This window comes from Tetrao urogallus (genome assembly GCF_951394365.1).
Source record: "Tetrao urogallus genome assembly, chromosome: 3".
In the NCBI taxonomy this organism is placed as follows: Eukaryota; Metazoa; Chordata; class Aves; order Galliformes; family Phasianidae; genus Tetrao; species Tetrao urogallus.
Genome location: NC_136815.1, coordinates 583,736 through 599,418, shown reverse-complemented (window position 1 = coordinate 599,418; position 15,683 = coordinate 583,736). Strand labels below are relative to the sequence as shown.

Genomic DNA, 15,683 nt, shown 5'->3' with positions numbered 1-15,683 from the left:
CATCCCATCCCATCCCATCCCATCCCTTCCCATCCCATCCCATCCCTTCCCATCCCATCCCATCCCATCCCATCCCATCCCATCCCATCCCATCCCATCCCATCCTATCCTATCCTATCCTATCCTATCCTATCCTATCCTATCCTATCCTATCCTATCCTATCCTATCCTATCCTACCCCATTCCAGTCCAATCCTATCCTATCCCATCCCATCCCACTCTATTCAATTTCATCCCATCCAATCCCATCCCATCCCATCCCATCCTGTTCTATTCCATTTCTTTATGTCCAATTTTTACCCATCCCATCCCATCCCATCCTATGTTGTCCCATCTTATCCTATCCTAATCCTGTCACATTCCAGTCCTATCCTATCCTATCCTATCCTATCCTATCCTATCCTATCCTATCCTATCCTATCCTATCCTATCCCATCCCATCCCATCCCATCCCATCCCATCCCATCCCATCCCATCCCATCCCATCCTATCCCATCCTATCCTGTCTCATCCCATCCCATCCCATCCCAATCCTATCCCATTCCATCCCATCCAATTTTATCCCATTCCATCTTGTCCCATCCTCTACCAAACAGCCAGTGAAGGTCTCCATGCTCACTGCCAGCGATGGGATCCTGTGTGAGCACAGAGCCCACACCCTTCTCTGTGGATGGGCTCCGCTGACCCCAGAGCGAAGGGGAGGTGGATGAGGACCCCCAGTAACCCTCTGTTCCCCGTTACTGTGTTGCAGTTCATCGCCCTCTGGAGTGTTTGAGAAAGAATGTGACATCTATCGGGATTACAACACCGAAGGTCAACTCCTCCACTACAGGTAGCCGACATCTCCCTCCGCTTTGGGTTCAGGTCCAACGTGTGGTTGTGTGGGTGTGGGGCAGTTTTTGGGGGGATTCTCCTGCCCGTCACCTGCTGCAGTTTGCTCAGCTTTGCACGCACCCTTAAATACACCTCAGGGTTTTTTTGTTGACTCTTTGGAGCGGGAGCCCTCCATTCTCATTCTGGCTCCTAATCATGACCCCACAGAGCACAAGCTGGAGGCTGTCCAGTGATGGGGCCACAACACAGGGTCCCATTTGCTCTTTTGGGGCTTGTTTTCACCCAAAGCAGAAGCATTTTGAGGTCGTAGGGGAAATGCAGTTGCCGTGGTTGCTGTGGGTACCAGTTTCTGGGGCTGTTGGAGCTGCTTGGTGATACGGTGCCGACGTCCAAGCAGCTCAGCTCGGCTGCTGCGGAATTTCATAAAATGGCTTCCCAATATTTGCTCTTTGTTTCTTCTCCAAAAGGAGGGGGGAGGAGTGCCATCATTGGAAGTGATGGCGTCACTGTCCCTGGAGGTGTTCAGTGAGCTGTGGAGATGTGGCACTGAGGGCACGGTTAGAGGGCCCTGTAGAGGTCTCTGTAGAGGTCCCCATAGAGGTCTCTGTAGAGGTCCTTATAAAGGTCTTTGGAGAAGCCCTTGTGGAGATCCCTTCAGAGGTCCCTATAGAGGTCCCTATGGAGGTCTCTGTAGAGGTCTTTGGAGACCCATAGAGGTCTATAAAGGTGTTTGGAGAAGTCCTTGTGGAGATCCCTTCAGAGGTCCCTATAGAGGTCTCTGTAGAGGTCTTTGGAGACCTGTAGAGGTCTATAAAGGCCTTTGGAGAAGTCCTTGTGGTCCTTATAAAGGTGTTTGGAGAAGCCCTTGTGGAGATCCCTTCAGAGGTTTCTTTAGAGGTCTTCATAGAGGTCCCTATAGAGGTCTCTGTAGAGGTCTTTGGAGACCTGTAGAGGTCTATAAAGGTCTTTGGAGAAGTCCTTGTGGTCCTTATAAAGGTGTTTGAAGAAATCCTTCTGGAGATCCCTTCAGAGGTCCCTACAGAGGTCTTTGTAGAGGTCCTCGTAGAGGTCTTTGTAGAGAGCCTCATAGAGGTCCCTGTAGAGGTCCTTACAGAGGTCTTCGTAGAGGTCCCTATAGAGGTCTTCATAGAGGTCCCTATAGAGGTCTCTGTAGAGGTCTTTGGAGACCTATGGAGGTCTATAAAGGCCTTTGGAGAAGTCCTTGTGGTCCTTATAAAGGTGTTTGGAGAAGCCCTTGTGGAGATCCCTTTAGAGGTTCCTATAGAGGTCTTTGTAGAGGTCCCTATAGAGGTCTTTGTAGAGGTCCTTATAGATGTCCCTATAGAGGACATGTCTTTGTAGAGATTCCTATAGAGGTCTTTGTAGAGGTCCTTATAAGGTCCCTATAGAGGTCTTTGTAGAGGTCCTTGTAGGTGTCCTATAGAGGTCTTTGTAGAGGTCCTTATAAGGTCCCTATAGAGGTCTTTGTAGAGGTCCTTATAAGGTCCCTATAGAGGTCTTTGTAGAGGTCCTTGTAAGGTCCCTATAGAAGTCTTTGTAGAGGTCCTTATAGAGGTCCCTATAGAGGTCTTTGTAGAGGTCCCTATAGTTAATTCTGTGTAGAGATCGTTGCAGTGGATCCTGTCGAGATCTTAGTAGGGCCCTTTGGAGAAGTCCATGTAGAGGCTTTCTCTTGGTCCCTGACATCTGCTCCACAGGAGTCACCTCTGAGCTGACTGTCAACAAAATGTCTGTGGAAGCCGCAGTGCCTTCATGTGGACATGAGGAATGGGTTTCATTTCTACCAGTGCTCATGAAGGAGCAGCTCTGGGACCCTTGTAGCACCATGGGGCTGAGGTGAGGGAACACGACACCACGACGAGGACTCCAATCTCATCTCTGCTGCCCTCCAGAATCTGGTGGCCATGGATGGCAGGATCTGGTGGCTGCTGGTGGCAGGATCTGGTGGCCATGAATGCCAGAATCTGGTGGCCATGTGATAGGATAGGATCCTATAGGATAGGATGTGATAGGATAGGATAGTGATAGGATCTTGTGGCTGGTGGTGGCAGAATCTGGTAGCCATAGATGGCAGAATCTGGTGGTCACGGGTGGCAGGATCTGGTGGCCTTGAATCACAGAATTTGATGGCCATGAGTGGCAGGATGTGGTGGTGGCTACCAGTGGCAGAATCTGGTGGTCACAGGTGGCAGGATCTGGTGGCTGCTGATGTCAGGATCTGCTGTCCATGAATGGCAGAATCTGGTCACCATGGGTGACAGGATCTGGTGGCTTTGGTTCTTGGGACCTATTGGCCATTAATCACAGAATTTGATGGCCATGAGTGGCAGGATCTGGTGGCTGTAGGTGTCAAGATGTGGTGGCCACAGGTAGCACTGAGCCACCGTACCCAAGCTGGGGCAAGGTGGGTCTAGGTTGGCTCCATGGCCAAAAGCTCCTCTCTGTGGTCACCACCAGAAGCTCCAGCCTCACACAGCTCCTGGCTGGATGTGATGGCATGCGATCCAAGCTCACCCCACAACACAGCACCCGGACTTGTGGGATCCAGGGCTCAGCCTTCCTGCAGTCCTCAGGAAATGGCCGGGAGCTGAAAATCACCACTGCAGGAACTCGTTGCCATGCTCACCAAGATTAAGCCGATCTCCTGCTGCTCTGCCGTTGGAGGAAATGTCACTGCCGGTCTCACAGCGCGCTTCTTCTCTCCTCCCTCTCATAAAAAAAGAAACACAAAACGACAGAAGAAACCGTGGAACCATGGAAAATAAATCCTCTCTTCCTTTGGTAGCATTTGGGTTGCAGACGGCGATGGGATTCATCACCCATCTGGTGGGGACTGCGGCCTCAGGGAGCCCTGTGAGCTCATCACAGCGTTTTCTCATTCCCTAGAGACCACAGAATCCGTTTTCTGACGGATTTCTTGTCCTCAGTGCCGGGTTGGGCTGCGGAGCCAACCTTCACCCAACGCTCCACTCAATTGAACGTTCAGAAGCCACTGCTATTTCACCTGAAAAACAGAAGATTTTCATCAAAAGCAGGAAGGCTTGTTATCTCCCTCCCCTCTTGCTTGTCCCCCTTTTATCTTGGTTTTCTCTGCTTCGTTTGCTGCTGCTGCTAATTGGAGGGAGCAGCTTTTTGAGGAGACGAGAAGCCAACCAGCAATAATACCTGGTGTAGAAACCTGGTGTTTCGTGGATCTTTGCAGCTCTGACACTGAAAGTGTGCTCAGGAAAAGTGATTTGGGCTTCACCCACAGCTGACATCGTCCTGTTTTGATTTTGACGTGGTGAATTCCGTCCCTCTGTGCGTCCTTTGGTCACATCATCGGCGAAATTTCAGGTGGAGAGCAACGATGTTGAGTGCGGAGGAGCACCAGGGGACCCTGAACCAAAGCCTACAGCTCTGGGGTATTTATAATTCTGCATTAACAAATCCTTGGCAACGGCAGAATCGCAACCAAAGTGCAGCAAAGCCTTAAAATGGGTCTTTCAGCCCATCTCCCCACGGATCGATTTCGATATCAATTAGCAAAGCACGCAGTTTTCCGGTGACTTTTCTGGTGCCAGGACCCTGGAACAATCCGGTGGGTTCCTGGGATGCTTGGCGTGGTGGTGGCACAGGGATGGGCATCCGACGTCCCGCTGTCTGGGTGGTGTGTTTCAGGGTGGTTTGGCACGGGATGGGAATCCTAAAGGGATGGGAGAAACCATAGGGGGGGAAGGTGAGGAAGAGCGTGGGGCAGAGCGATGCGGTGGGGGCAGCGCTGGTGGGGGGATGGGGGTTCAGTGGGGAGGGAGGTGGGAAAAACGGGGGAGGTGTTGGAGCGATTGGGGTCGTGTTGAAAGAACTGGGATCAGGTTGGAAAAGTTGGGGTCGTGGAAAAGTTGGGGTCACATTGGAAGAGTTGGGATTGAATAGGAGAAATAGGACTTGTGTCCGAAGGGCTGACAATAGCAGGACTAGGGGAAATGGATCCAAGTTGAAGAAGGGAAGATTTAGGTTGGATGTTAGGGGGAAGTTCTTTACAAGGAGAGTGGTTGGGCCCTGGAACGGGCTGCCCAGGGAGGTTGTGGATGCCCCGTCCTTGGACGTGTTCAAGGCCAGGTTGGACGGGGTCCTGGGCAACCTGATCTAAATGTGTATGTTTGGTGGCCCTGCTAGGCAGGGGGGTTGGAACTACATGATCCTTGAGGTCCCTTCCAACCCGGGTGATTCTGTGATTCTGTGATTCTGTGATTGTGTTAGAAAAATCAGTGTTGTGCTGGAGAAGTTGGGGCCTCGCTGGAGAAATTGGGGTTGCGTTGGAAAAAATTGGGACTTTCTTGGAGAAATTGGGGTTGCATTGGAAAAAATGGGGTTTTGATAGAGAATTTGGGGTTGCATTGGGAAAAAATGGGGGCTTTCTTGGAGAACTTGGGATTGCAATGGAAAAATGGGGGCTTTCTTGGAGAAATTGGGGTTGCATTGGAAAAACGGGGCTTTCTTAGAGAAACTGGGGTTGCATTGGAAAAATGGGGTTTTGTTAGAGAAATTGGGGTTGCATTGGAAAAATGGGGGCTCTCTTGAAGAAATTGGGGTTGCATTGGAAAAATGGGGTTTTGTTAGAGAAATTGGGGTTGCATTGGAAAAATGGGGCTTTCTTAGAGAAATTGGGGTTGCATTGGAAAAATGGGGCTTTCTTAGAGAAACTGGGGTTGCATTGGAAAAATGGGGTTTTGTTAGAGAAATTGGGGTTGCATTGGAAAAATGGGGCTCTCTTGAAGAAATTGGGGTTGCATTGGAAAAATGGGGTTTTCTTGGAGAAATTGGGGTTGCATTGGAAAAATGGGGCTTTCTTGGAGAAATTGGGGTTGCAATGAAAAATGGGGCTTTCTTGGAGAAATTGGGGTTGCATTGGGAAAAAATGGGGTTTTGTTAGAGAAATTGGGGTTGCATTGGAAAAATGGGGGCTCTCTTGAAGAAATTGGGATTGCATTGGAAAAATGGGGTTTTGTTAGAGAAACTGGGGTTGCATTGGAAAAACTGGGCTTGTATTGGAAAAACTGGGGTCACTTGGAGAAATTGGAGTCGCACTGAAGAGATTGGAGTTATGTTGGAGAAACTGAGATTGCATTGGGAAAAATGGTGTTGTGTGGGAAAAATGGGGGTTGTATTAGAGAAACTGGGGTTTTGCTGGGAGCGTTGGGGTTGCGTGAGATAAATTGGGGTCACAGTGGAAGAAAACGGGTTGTGTTGAAGAAATTGGGGCTTTATTTGGAGAAATGGGGGTTATGGTGAAAAAAATGGTGTTCTGTTAGAGAAATTGTGGTTGAAGTGGAAGGAGCAGGGTTGTGTTGGGGAAACTGGGGTTGCATTGCGAGTGTTGGGGTCGCACTGGAGAAATTGCAGTCACGTTGGAAAAATGGGGGTTCCTACTTTTGGGGAGAAGAAACCCACGGCCAGCGGAGGCCTTAGAGCTGCACGTGTTGGGCACAAGCCTCTGCCTCGCCATGGTGGCACCGCACAGCATCCATGAACGTTGTCCTCCAGGTTTTTCTGCTGCAAGTTGAACCTTTAGTAGAGATTTCAACCCCAGAGGCAACGGTGGTGCAACCCAAGAAGGCGCCAGACCCACGGTGGATGTTGTGTGAAGCCCTTTCCCCCGATGCCCCTTCCGAAAGGCTCTTCTTGCCCCTCTTCTCAAATCCTGAAGGTTTCTCAGCATGTTGGAAGCCGGTTCATTGGGATGAAGAACGTGGAGTTGGCAGGAGCATTGGGATCAAGGAACTGGAAGGATCTTGGGATCCAGAGGTCCTGGTCGTAAAAACGCTGCAGCATTCACCCAGTTGGTCGCCTCGTAGCTGCGATTGCGGTTCAAGGGGAAACGGTTCCTGCACTCGGGATGTGGGATTCGGGTTTCTGCAGAACGTCGGGGCTGTGCTTTGGTGCTGCCTGAGGACACCCCGATGCTTTGGGTGGAGGTGGAAGTCGCAGGGGTCATCGAAGCGCTCCGTGTCGTCGAGTTTGGGCAGCGTTGGTCCTCTTGGAGGCATCTTCGTGTTTAGTGCCTCCTCTGGCCCTTTGTGTGGTGTTTTGATGGGAATTGTCGGGTCGGTGATGACCAAAGGGATGGGAATGGGGGGGGGACAAAGGAGTCAACAGCCGAGTGGTGGAGGTGAGGTTTTGGAGAGAGGGAGGAGGAGATGCTGGGATGCAGAGGAGGGGTTCAACCTGGGTGAGTGGGAGAATCGATAGGGTTGGAGAAGGCCTCCAAGATCCCCAAACCCAACCCCAGCCCACCCTGCTGACCACGTCCCCACGTGACACATCATTCTTGAGCCCCTGCAGGGATGGTGACCTCTTCACGATCCCGCGCAGCCCATGGAGTGCATCACTGCTCCTTTGGAGAAGAAATTTTCCCCAATATCCAACCCAACTTCCCCAGATGGACACCCACCCCGTTGCTTGTCCCCATTGGACAGCTGAGCTCACCCACAATCACAAATTGGACGCGGTTGGGTGTTCCTACTGTCCCGCAACTGGCGGGCTTGGAGATCTCCAGGAAGACACCCCGACCCCTTTAATCCCCACGCCCCCAAAGGCTCCTATGGGGTCATCCTCACCCCCCTCCCACCCTTTTACTCGCAGGACGTCCTCGCTGCGCTGGAACGCCGGCACCAAGGAGCGGATGCTGATCAAGGTGACGGACCGTGAGCCCAGCTTCCTGCTGCACCAGGGCAACGGCTTCGGCCCCGACGCCGCCCCATCCGCTCGCTCCCGCCGCCCCTCGGGGGGTCAGCAGTCCCCCAACCTGCAGAGCTTTGCCCCCGATGCCGACAATTCCGTCTTCTTTCCGGAGAGGAAACCTTCGCCCTACCTGAAGAGGGCTGAGCTGGCTGGCAGCTGCTCGCCTCTGCTGGGTCGGGGCGATTCTTTCTGCTCCCCGCTGCAGAGCCAACACCACCGCAAAGCATCGAGCGAATCGCAGCCCTCATCGCCACGCTACGCCTACGAGCCGCCGCTCTACGAGGAGCCCCCCATGGAGTACCAAGCGCCCATCTACGACGAGCCCCCTGTGGACATGCAGTACGAAGCCGGCGGGGGCTACAAAGCCGCTTCCCCCCAGAAATCGCCCATCCGGAAGCCTCACCCCTTCCTCCAGTCACCCAAGCAAGGCTCCAACTCGCCCTACCAGCAGCTGGTGCTCACCAAGCAGAAGTGCCCCGATCGCTTCATGAGCCTGGAATACAGCCCGGCGGGCAAGGAGTACGTCCGCCAGCTGGTCTACGTCGAGCAGTCGGGCTCCAGCCCCAAGATGAAATCGGGGCCACGCCACAAATACTCCCCCAACCCCATCGGGGGCTCCTACTCGCTGCAGCACAGCCCGTGCCTCCTCCGCGAGCAGCGCGCCGACCTCAAGTCAGGCGACTACAGCAGCATGGAGGCGGCCGACTTCTGCCCCGACGACTCCATGTCGTGGTCCAGCCAGCAGGACACCATGTCCTCCACCGGCTACTCGCCCTCCAACAGGAAGAGGAAGAGCCGAAAGCCTTCGCTGCCCCACCACGAACCCAGCACTCCGTCGGCGGAAGGGGAGCGGGACGGGGCGGAGGAGGAGCGGTGCGGATCCGCGCGCGCCCAACTCAACCGCGCGGAGAGCAAAGCGGTGGAAGCAGAGGGGGAAGCGGCGAGGGGCTTTGCGGAGCCCTTCCTGGCACAAGCACGCCTGGCCTGGGAGGCTCAGCAAGCCCACTATCACATGAAGCAGCGCAGCAGTTGGGATTCCCAAAAGGACGGATCGGGCTACGAGAGCGACGGGGCTCTGCCGCTGCCCATGCCGGGCCCCGTGGTGCGCGCCTTCAGCGAGGACGAGGCGCTGGCGCAGCAGGACAGCAAGCACTGGAAGAGGAACACCTTTGAGAAGTTGGGTTTCCCTCAGATCCTGCTGGAGAAGAGCGTCTCCGTGCAGACCAACCTGGCGTCCCCTGAACCCTACCTGCATCCTTCGCAGGTAACCAGGGGGGAGCAGCCCGGGCGTCTGGGGGTTTTCCTCGGGGTTCAGGGGTGGCCCTGAGTGGTTGGGGTGACCCAGAGCGTTTTGGGGAATGTCCCTGGTGTCTGGGGGTGTCTTTAGGTTTTAGGAGTGTCCCTGGTAGTTGGGGATGTCCACAAGTGTTTGGGGTGTCCCTGGATTTTGGGGCTGTCCTCAAGAGTTTGGGACGTCCCTGGTGGTTGGGGATGTCCACAAGTATTTGGGGCTGTCCCCAAGCATTTGGGATGTCCCTGGTATTTGGGGCTGTCCTCAAGAGTTTGGGACGTCCCTGGGGATGTCCCTGTTGGTTGGGGATGTCCACAAGTGTTTGGGGTGACCGTGTTTGGGAATGTCCCTGGTGTCTGGGGGTGTGTTTAAGTTTTAGGGGTGTCCCTGTTGGTTGGGGATGTCCACAAGTGTTTGGGGTGTCTCCAGGTGTCTGGGGGAGTCCTTGGGATTTGGGGTTGTCCCTGGTGGTTGGGGATGTCCGCAAGTGTTTGGGGTGACCGTGAGTGTTTGGGAATGTCCCTGGTGTGTGGGGGTGTCTTTAGGTTTTAGGGGTGTCCCTGTTGGTTGGGGATGTCCACAAGTGTTTGGGGTGTCCCTGGTGGTTGGGGATGTCCCCAACATTTGGGGTGCCCCTCGTGTTTGGGGCTGTCCTCAAGAGTTTGGGACGTCCCTGGGGATGTCCCTGTTGGTTGGGGATGTCCACAAGTGTTTGGGGTGACCATGAGTGTTTGGGAATGTCCCTGGTGTCTGAGGGTGTCTTTAGGTTTTAGGGGTGTCCCTGTTGGTTGGGGATGTCCACAAGTGTTTGGGGTGTCTCCAGGTGTCTGGGGGAGTCCTTGGGGTTTGGAGTTTTCCCTGTTGGTTGGGGATGTCCCCAAGTGTTTGGGGTGTCCCTGATGGTTGGGGAGAACCTGAGTGCTTGGGAGCATCTCCAGCATTTGGAACATCCTTGGAATTTAGGGTTGCCCCCAAATTTTAGGGGTGTCCTTGGTGTGTGGGGGTGTCCCTGGATGTTTGGAAACATCCTTCGTGGTTGGCTGTCTCCCCCAGCATTTCCAGCATTTGGGAACACCGCTGGTATTTGGGGTTGTCCCCAACATTTGGGGGTGTCCGTGGTGTTTGGGAATGTCCCCACTATTTGGGGGTGTTCCTGATGTTTGGGTCGTTCTCCATCCTATGACTTTCTCCAACCTTTCACTCTCCCCATCCTATGACCTTCTCCATTCTGTCACCTTCTCCATTTTATGACCTTTTCCATCTTATCACCTTCGACACTTTATGACCACCTTCATTTTATTATCTCCTCCATTTTATGACCTCCTCTAATGACCTCTTCCATCCTATGACCACCTCCACCCTATGACTTCCCCCACCCCATAAGATTTATCATCCTATAAGCTCCATCATCCAATGACCTCCTCCATCCTATGACTTCCTCCATTTTAGGATCTCCTCCATCCTATAACCTTCTCCATCCTATGACCTCCTCCACCCTTTGACCTCCTCCATCCTATGATCTCCTCCACCCAATGATCCCTTCTGTCTGATGAGCTCCTCCATCCTATAACCTCTTCGATCCTATGACCTCGTCCACCCTATGACCCCCTCCATCCTATAACCTTCTCCATCCTATGACCTCCTCTATCCTACAACCTCCTCCATCCGATGACCTCCTCCATCTTATGACTTTGTCCACCCTATGACCCCCTCCATCCTCCTACCTCCTCCACCCTATGACCTTCTCCACCCTATGATCTCCTGCACCCTATGATCTCCTCCACCCTGCGATCTTCTCTGTCTGATGTCCTCCTCCATCCTATAACCTTCTCCATCCTACGACCTCCTCCATCCAATGAGCTCTTCCATCCAATGACCTCCTCCACCCTATGACCTCCTTTACCCTATAACCATCTCCATCCTCCTACCTCCTCCAACCTATGACCTCCTACACCCTACAACCTTCTCCATTCTACGACCTCCTCTACCCTATGATCTCCTGCACCCTATGATCTCCTCCACCCTGCGATCTCCTCTGTCTGATGTCCTCCTCCGCCTTATGACCTCCTCCACCCTATGACTTCCTCCACCCTGTAAGATTCTTCATCCGATGACCTCCTCCATCCAATGACCTCCTCCATCCTATGACCTTGTCCACCCTATGACCCCTTCCACCCTATAACCTTCTCCATCCCATGACCTCCTCCACCCTTTGACCTCCTTCACCCTATGATCTCCTGCACCCAATGATCTCCTTCACCCAATGATCTCCTGCACCCAATGATCTCCTGCACCCAATGATCTCCTCCACCCAATGATCTCCTCCACCCAATGATCTCCTGCACCCAATGATCTCCTCTGTCTGATGAGCTCCTGCACCCTATGACCTCGTCCACCCTATGATCTTCTCCACCCTGCCATCTCCCCTGTCCGATGACCTCCTCTGCCTCATGACCTCCTCCATCCTATATCCCTTCCCACCTACTTCCTCCTCTCATCCCTAACCACGCTCTCCTGCCTGTACCCTCAGTCTGAGGACCTCGGTGCCTGCGCCCAGTTTGAGAACAGCCGGCAGACCAGGAATATGATGCCCAGTGCCAGTTGCGTCTTCCCCACCTTCAACCTCCGCAAACCTTCCTCGGAGACGGACATTGAGAACTGGGCCTCCAAGCACTTCAACAAGCACACGCAGGGGCTCTTCCGCCGGAAGGTGTCCATAGCCAACATGTTGGCGTGGAGCAGCGAGTCCATCAAGAAGCCCATGATCATGACCAACGACCGCAACGTCAAGAAGGAGGCGTGTGAGATCTTCAAGCTCATCCAGATGTACATGGGCGACCGGCGAGCCAAGACGGACCAACTCAACGTGGCCTTGGAGATCGCCACCAAAGGGTGGAGCATGCAGGGCCTGAGGGATGAGCTCTACATCCAGCTGTGCAGGCAGACCACCGAGAACTTCCGATACGAGAGCCTGGCGCGCGGCTGGGAGCTCATGGCCATTTGTTTGGCCTTTTTCCCACCCACTCCCAAATTCCATTCCTATCTCGAAGGATATATTTACAGGCACATGGATCCGGTGAATGACACCAAAGGTAAGAGGGATCCCAATGCTTTTTGGGCTCACCTGCTGCTGTCGCGACCCGGTTTTGGGTTTTTTTGGCCCTTCACGCACGTTGTGTCCTTGGTGAAACGTGGCACAGTGTGCCCGGAGGCTGTGAGGTGGCACCAACCCCATCACACAGCATGAGATGAACGTGGATGCCTCCACTTATGGGGCCGGCTCGGTTTTGGGTGACCTCACGGTCCAATTTTGCCTCCCTGCTCTGTAAACTGGGCTCTGGGATGACCACATCTTGGAGGTCCACCAAGTCCGTTGCCTCTTCTCGTGGGTGGTGCCCAGTGGGGTTGCAGCATCTTAGAGGGATGGAGGTTCGTAGCATCTCAGGGTCTGTCTGGTCCAACGTCCCCCCTCTGACAGGGGCACCCAGGGACACTCTGCCCCGTGGCCGAGCAGGGCTGAAGATCCCCAGGAGATCCCTGGTGGCTTTGTGCCCTGGTGGCCTGTTCTCCTGGTAGCCTTGTGGTCTGGTAGCCTGGCGGCCTGGTTTGCTGATGGCGTTGTGCTCTGGTGGCCTGGACCCCTGGTGACCTCGTGGCCTGGTCCCCTGGTGGCTTTGTGCCCTGGTGTCCTGGTCCCCTGGTGGCTTTGTGCCCCAGTGACCCGGTCCTTTTTCAGCCTGGTTCCTTGGTGACCTTGTGCCCCAGTGCTGTGGTGGTTGGAGACATAATGGTGTGGTCCCCTGGTGGCCTTGTGCCCCTAGAGGCCTTGCAGCCTCACACCACAGTGACCCGGTGGCCGTGAGACGTGCCGTGGTGACCTGGTGGCCATGCCCTACTGAGGACAACATCCCCCCAAAACCACAGGACCCCACAGACCCCCAGTTCCCCACAGCAGAGGTGCCACCATCTCATTTTGTCCCCATGCCACTGTCCACCACCGCTACCACCACCGCCTCTGACTCAAAAACTACTACCACCAACCACTGATCCAAAAACCATCACCACCACCACCAACCCAAAAACCACCACCACCACCAACCCAAAAACCACCGCTACCAACAGCAGCACCACCACCACCGACCCAAAAACCACCACCAACAACCCAAAAATCACCACCACCACCACAAAAAACTGATCCAAAAGCCACCATCACCACTGGCCCTAAAAACACCACCAACAACAACCCAAAAACCACCACCATCACCCACCCAAAAACCACCACCAAACCAAAAACCATCACCACCACCAGCTACTCCACCAACACCACCACCACTGATCCAAAAACCACCAACAACAACCCAAAAATCACCACCACCATCAACACCACCAATCCAAAAACCACCGCCACCACCACTGACCCAAAAACCACCACCACAATCAAAGCAAAAACCACCAACACCACCAACAATCCAAAAACCAGCACCGCCACCAACCCAAAACCCACCACCAACAACAACCCAAAAATGACCACCACCACTGATCCAAACCCCACCACCACCAACCCCAAAACCAACACCACCAACCCAAAACCCACCACCACCACCATTACCACCACCTTCGATGACAACCCACAAGCCACCAACAACAACCCAAAAACCACCACCACCACCACCATTAACAACCCAAAAACCATCACCACCAACAACCCAAAACCCACCACCACCAGCAACGTCCTTGGAGGTGTTCAAGTTTGGAGGTGTTCAAGGCCAGGTTGGATGGGGCCCTGGGCAGCCTGGTTTAGCATTAAATGTGAAGGTTGGTGGCCCTGCATGTGGCAGGGGGGTTGGAGATTCATGATCCTTGAGGCCCCTTCCAACCCTGGCCATTCTGTGATTCTGTGAAAACCCACCACCACCAACCCAAAGACCACCACCACCACCATCAACAACAATCCAAAAATCACCACCACCACCATCAACAACAATCCAAAAACCACCACCACCAACAACAACCCAACAACAACCCAAAATCCACCACCAACAACAACCCAAAAACCACCACCAACAAGAACCCAAAACTCACCACCACTACCAACCCAAAAACCACCACCAACAACAACCCAAAAGCCACCACCAACAACAACCCAAAAACCCCCACCAACCCAAAACCCACCATGACCATCACCACGAACCCAAAAACCACCACCACCATCAACAACAATCCAAAAACCAGCACCACCAACAACGACCCCAAATCCACCACCACCAACAACAACAACCCCAAAACCACCAACAACAACCCAAAACCCATCACCACCACCACCAACCCAAAAACCACCACTACCAACAAGAACCCAAAACCCACCACCACCAACCCAAAAACCACCAACAACCCAAAACTCACCACCAACAACCCAAAAACCACCACCACCACCATCCACCAACCCAAAACCCACACCACCAACCCAAAAACCACCACCACCAACAACAACCCAAAAACCACCACCAACAACAACCCCAAAACCATCAACAACAACCCCAAAACCATCAACAACAACCCCAAAACCACCAACAACAACCCAAAACCCACCACCAACAACAATCCAAAAACCACCACCACCAACAACAACCCAACAACCCAAAACCCACCACCACCAACAACAACCCAAAAACCACCACCATCCACCTACCCAAAACCCACCACCACCAACCCAAAAACCATCACCACCACCACCAGCAACAACCCAAAACCCACCACCATCAACAACAACCCAAAACCCACCACGACCAACACCACCGACCCAAAACCCACACCACCAACCCAAAAACCATCACCACCACCAACCCAAAAACCGCCACCACCACTACCAACAAGAACACAAAACCCACCACCACCAACCCAAAAACCACCAACAACAACCCAAAACCCACCAACAACAACCCAAAACCCACCACCAACAACCCAAAACCCATCACCACCACCACTAACAACAACCCAAAACCCACCACCACCACTACCAACCCAAAACCCATCACCAACAACAACCCAAAAACCACCACCACCATTATCAACAACCCAAAACCCATCACCACCAACAACACCAAAACCACCACTACCAACCCAAAAACCACCACCAAGAACCCCAAAACCACCACCACCATCAACAAGAACAACCCAAAACCCATCACCACCACCACCAATCCAAAACCCACCACCACCAACAACAACCCAAAAACCACCACCAACATCCACCAACCCAACACCACCAACACCACCAACCCAAAACCCACACCACCAACCCAAAAACCATCACCACCACCACCAACCCAAAACCCAACACCAACAACAACAACCCAAAAACCACCACCAACATCCACCAACCCAAAACCCACACCACCAACCCAAAAACCATCACCACCACCACCACCAACAACCCAAAACCCACACCACCAACCCAAAAACCACCACCACCACCAACCCCAACCCCCCCCCCACAACCCCCCCCATCGGTTTGGTTCCTCCCGCCCCGTTGTCCCACGCGTTGGTTTCGGTTTTGTCCTCTGGAGTCGTTTGGGTCGCTGTTGGTTTTTCGTTGTTCATTTTCTTCATTAGTTTCCATTTTTGACATCATTTTTGCTGCTTTTTTTTCCCCCCCCCCAATTTTTAATTCCTTCCATCCGGTTTTTGTATCATTTCGGTGGTTTGGCGTTGCGGCTGTTGATTTTATTTCGGTTATTAATTTCTCTTCCGTTATTTTTATTCCTTTTTACGTTATTTCTGTTCCACTTCTGTGTCGTTTCAGTCTTTCAGGTTG

General features: G+C 53.3%; 1 protein-coding gene across 1 annotated transcript in view; it reads left to right on the top strand.

Annotated features, from left to right (window-relative positions):
• Positions 1–15,683, top strand: part of ARHGAP39 (Rho GTPase activating protein 39) — a gene marked incomplete at both ends in the record, with an annotated part of 34,966 nt that overhangs the window by 5,492 nt on the left and 13,791 nt on the right. Inside the window, 3 exons of the mRNA XM_079533379.1 lie at positions 752–832; positions 7,480–8,842; positions 11,400–11,961. Coding sequence (XP_079389505.1) covers positions 752–832; positions 7,480–8,842; positions 11,400–11,961 — 2,006 coding nt within the window. The remainder of the gene's footprint in view (positions 1–751; positions 833–7,479; positions 8,843–11,399; positions 11,962–15,683) is intronic.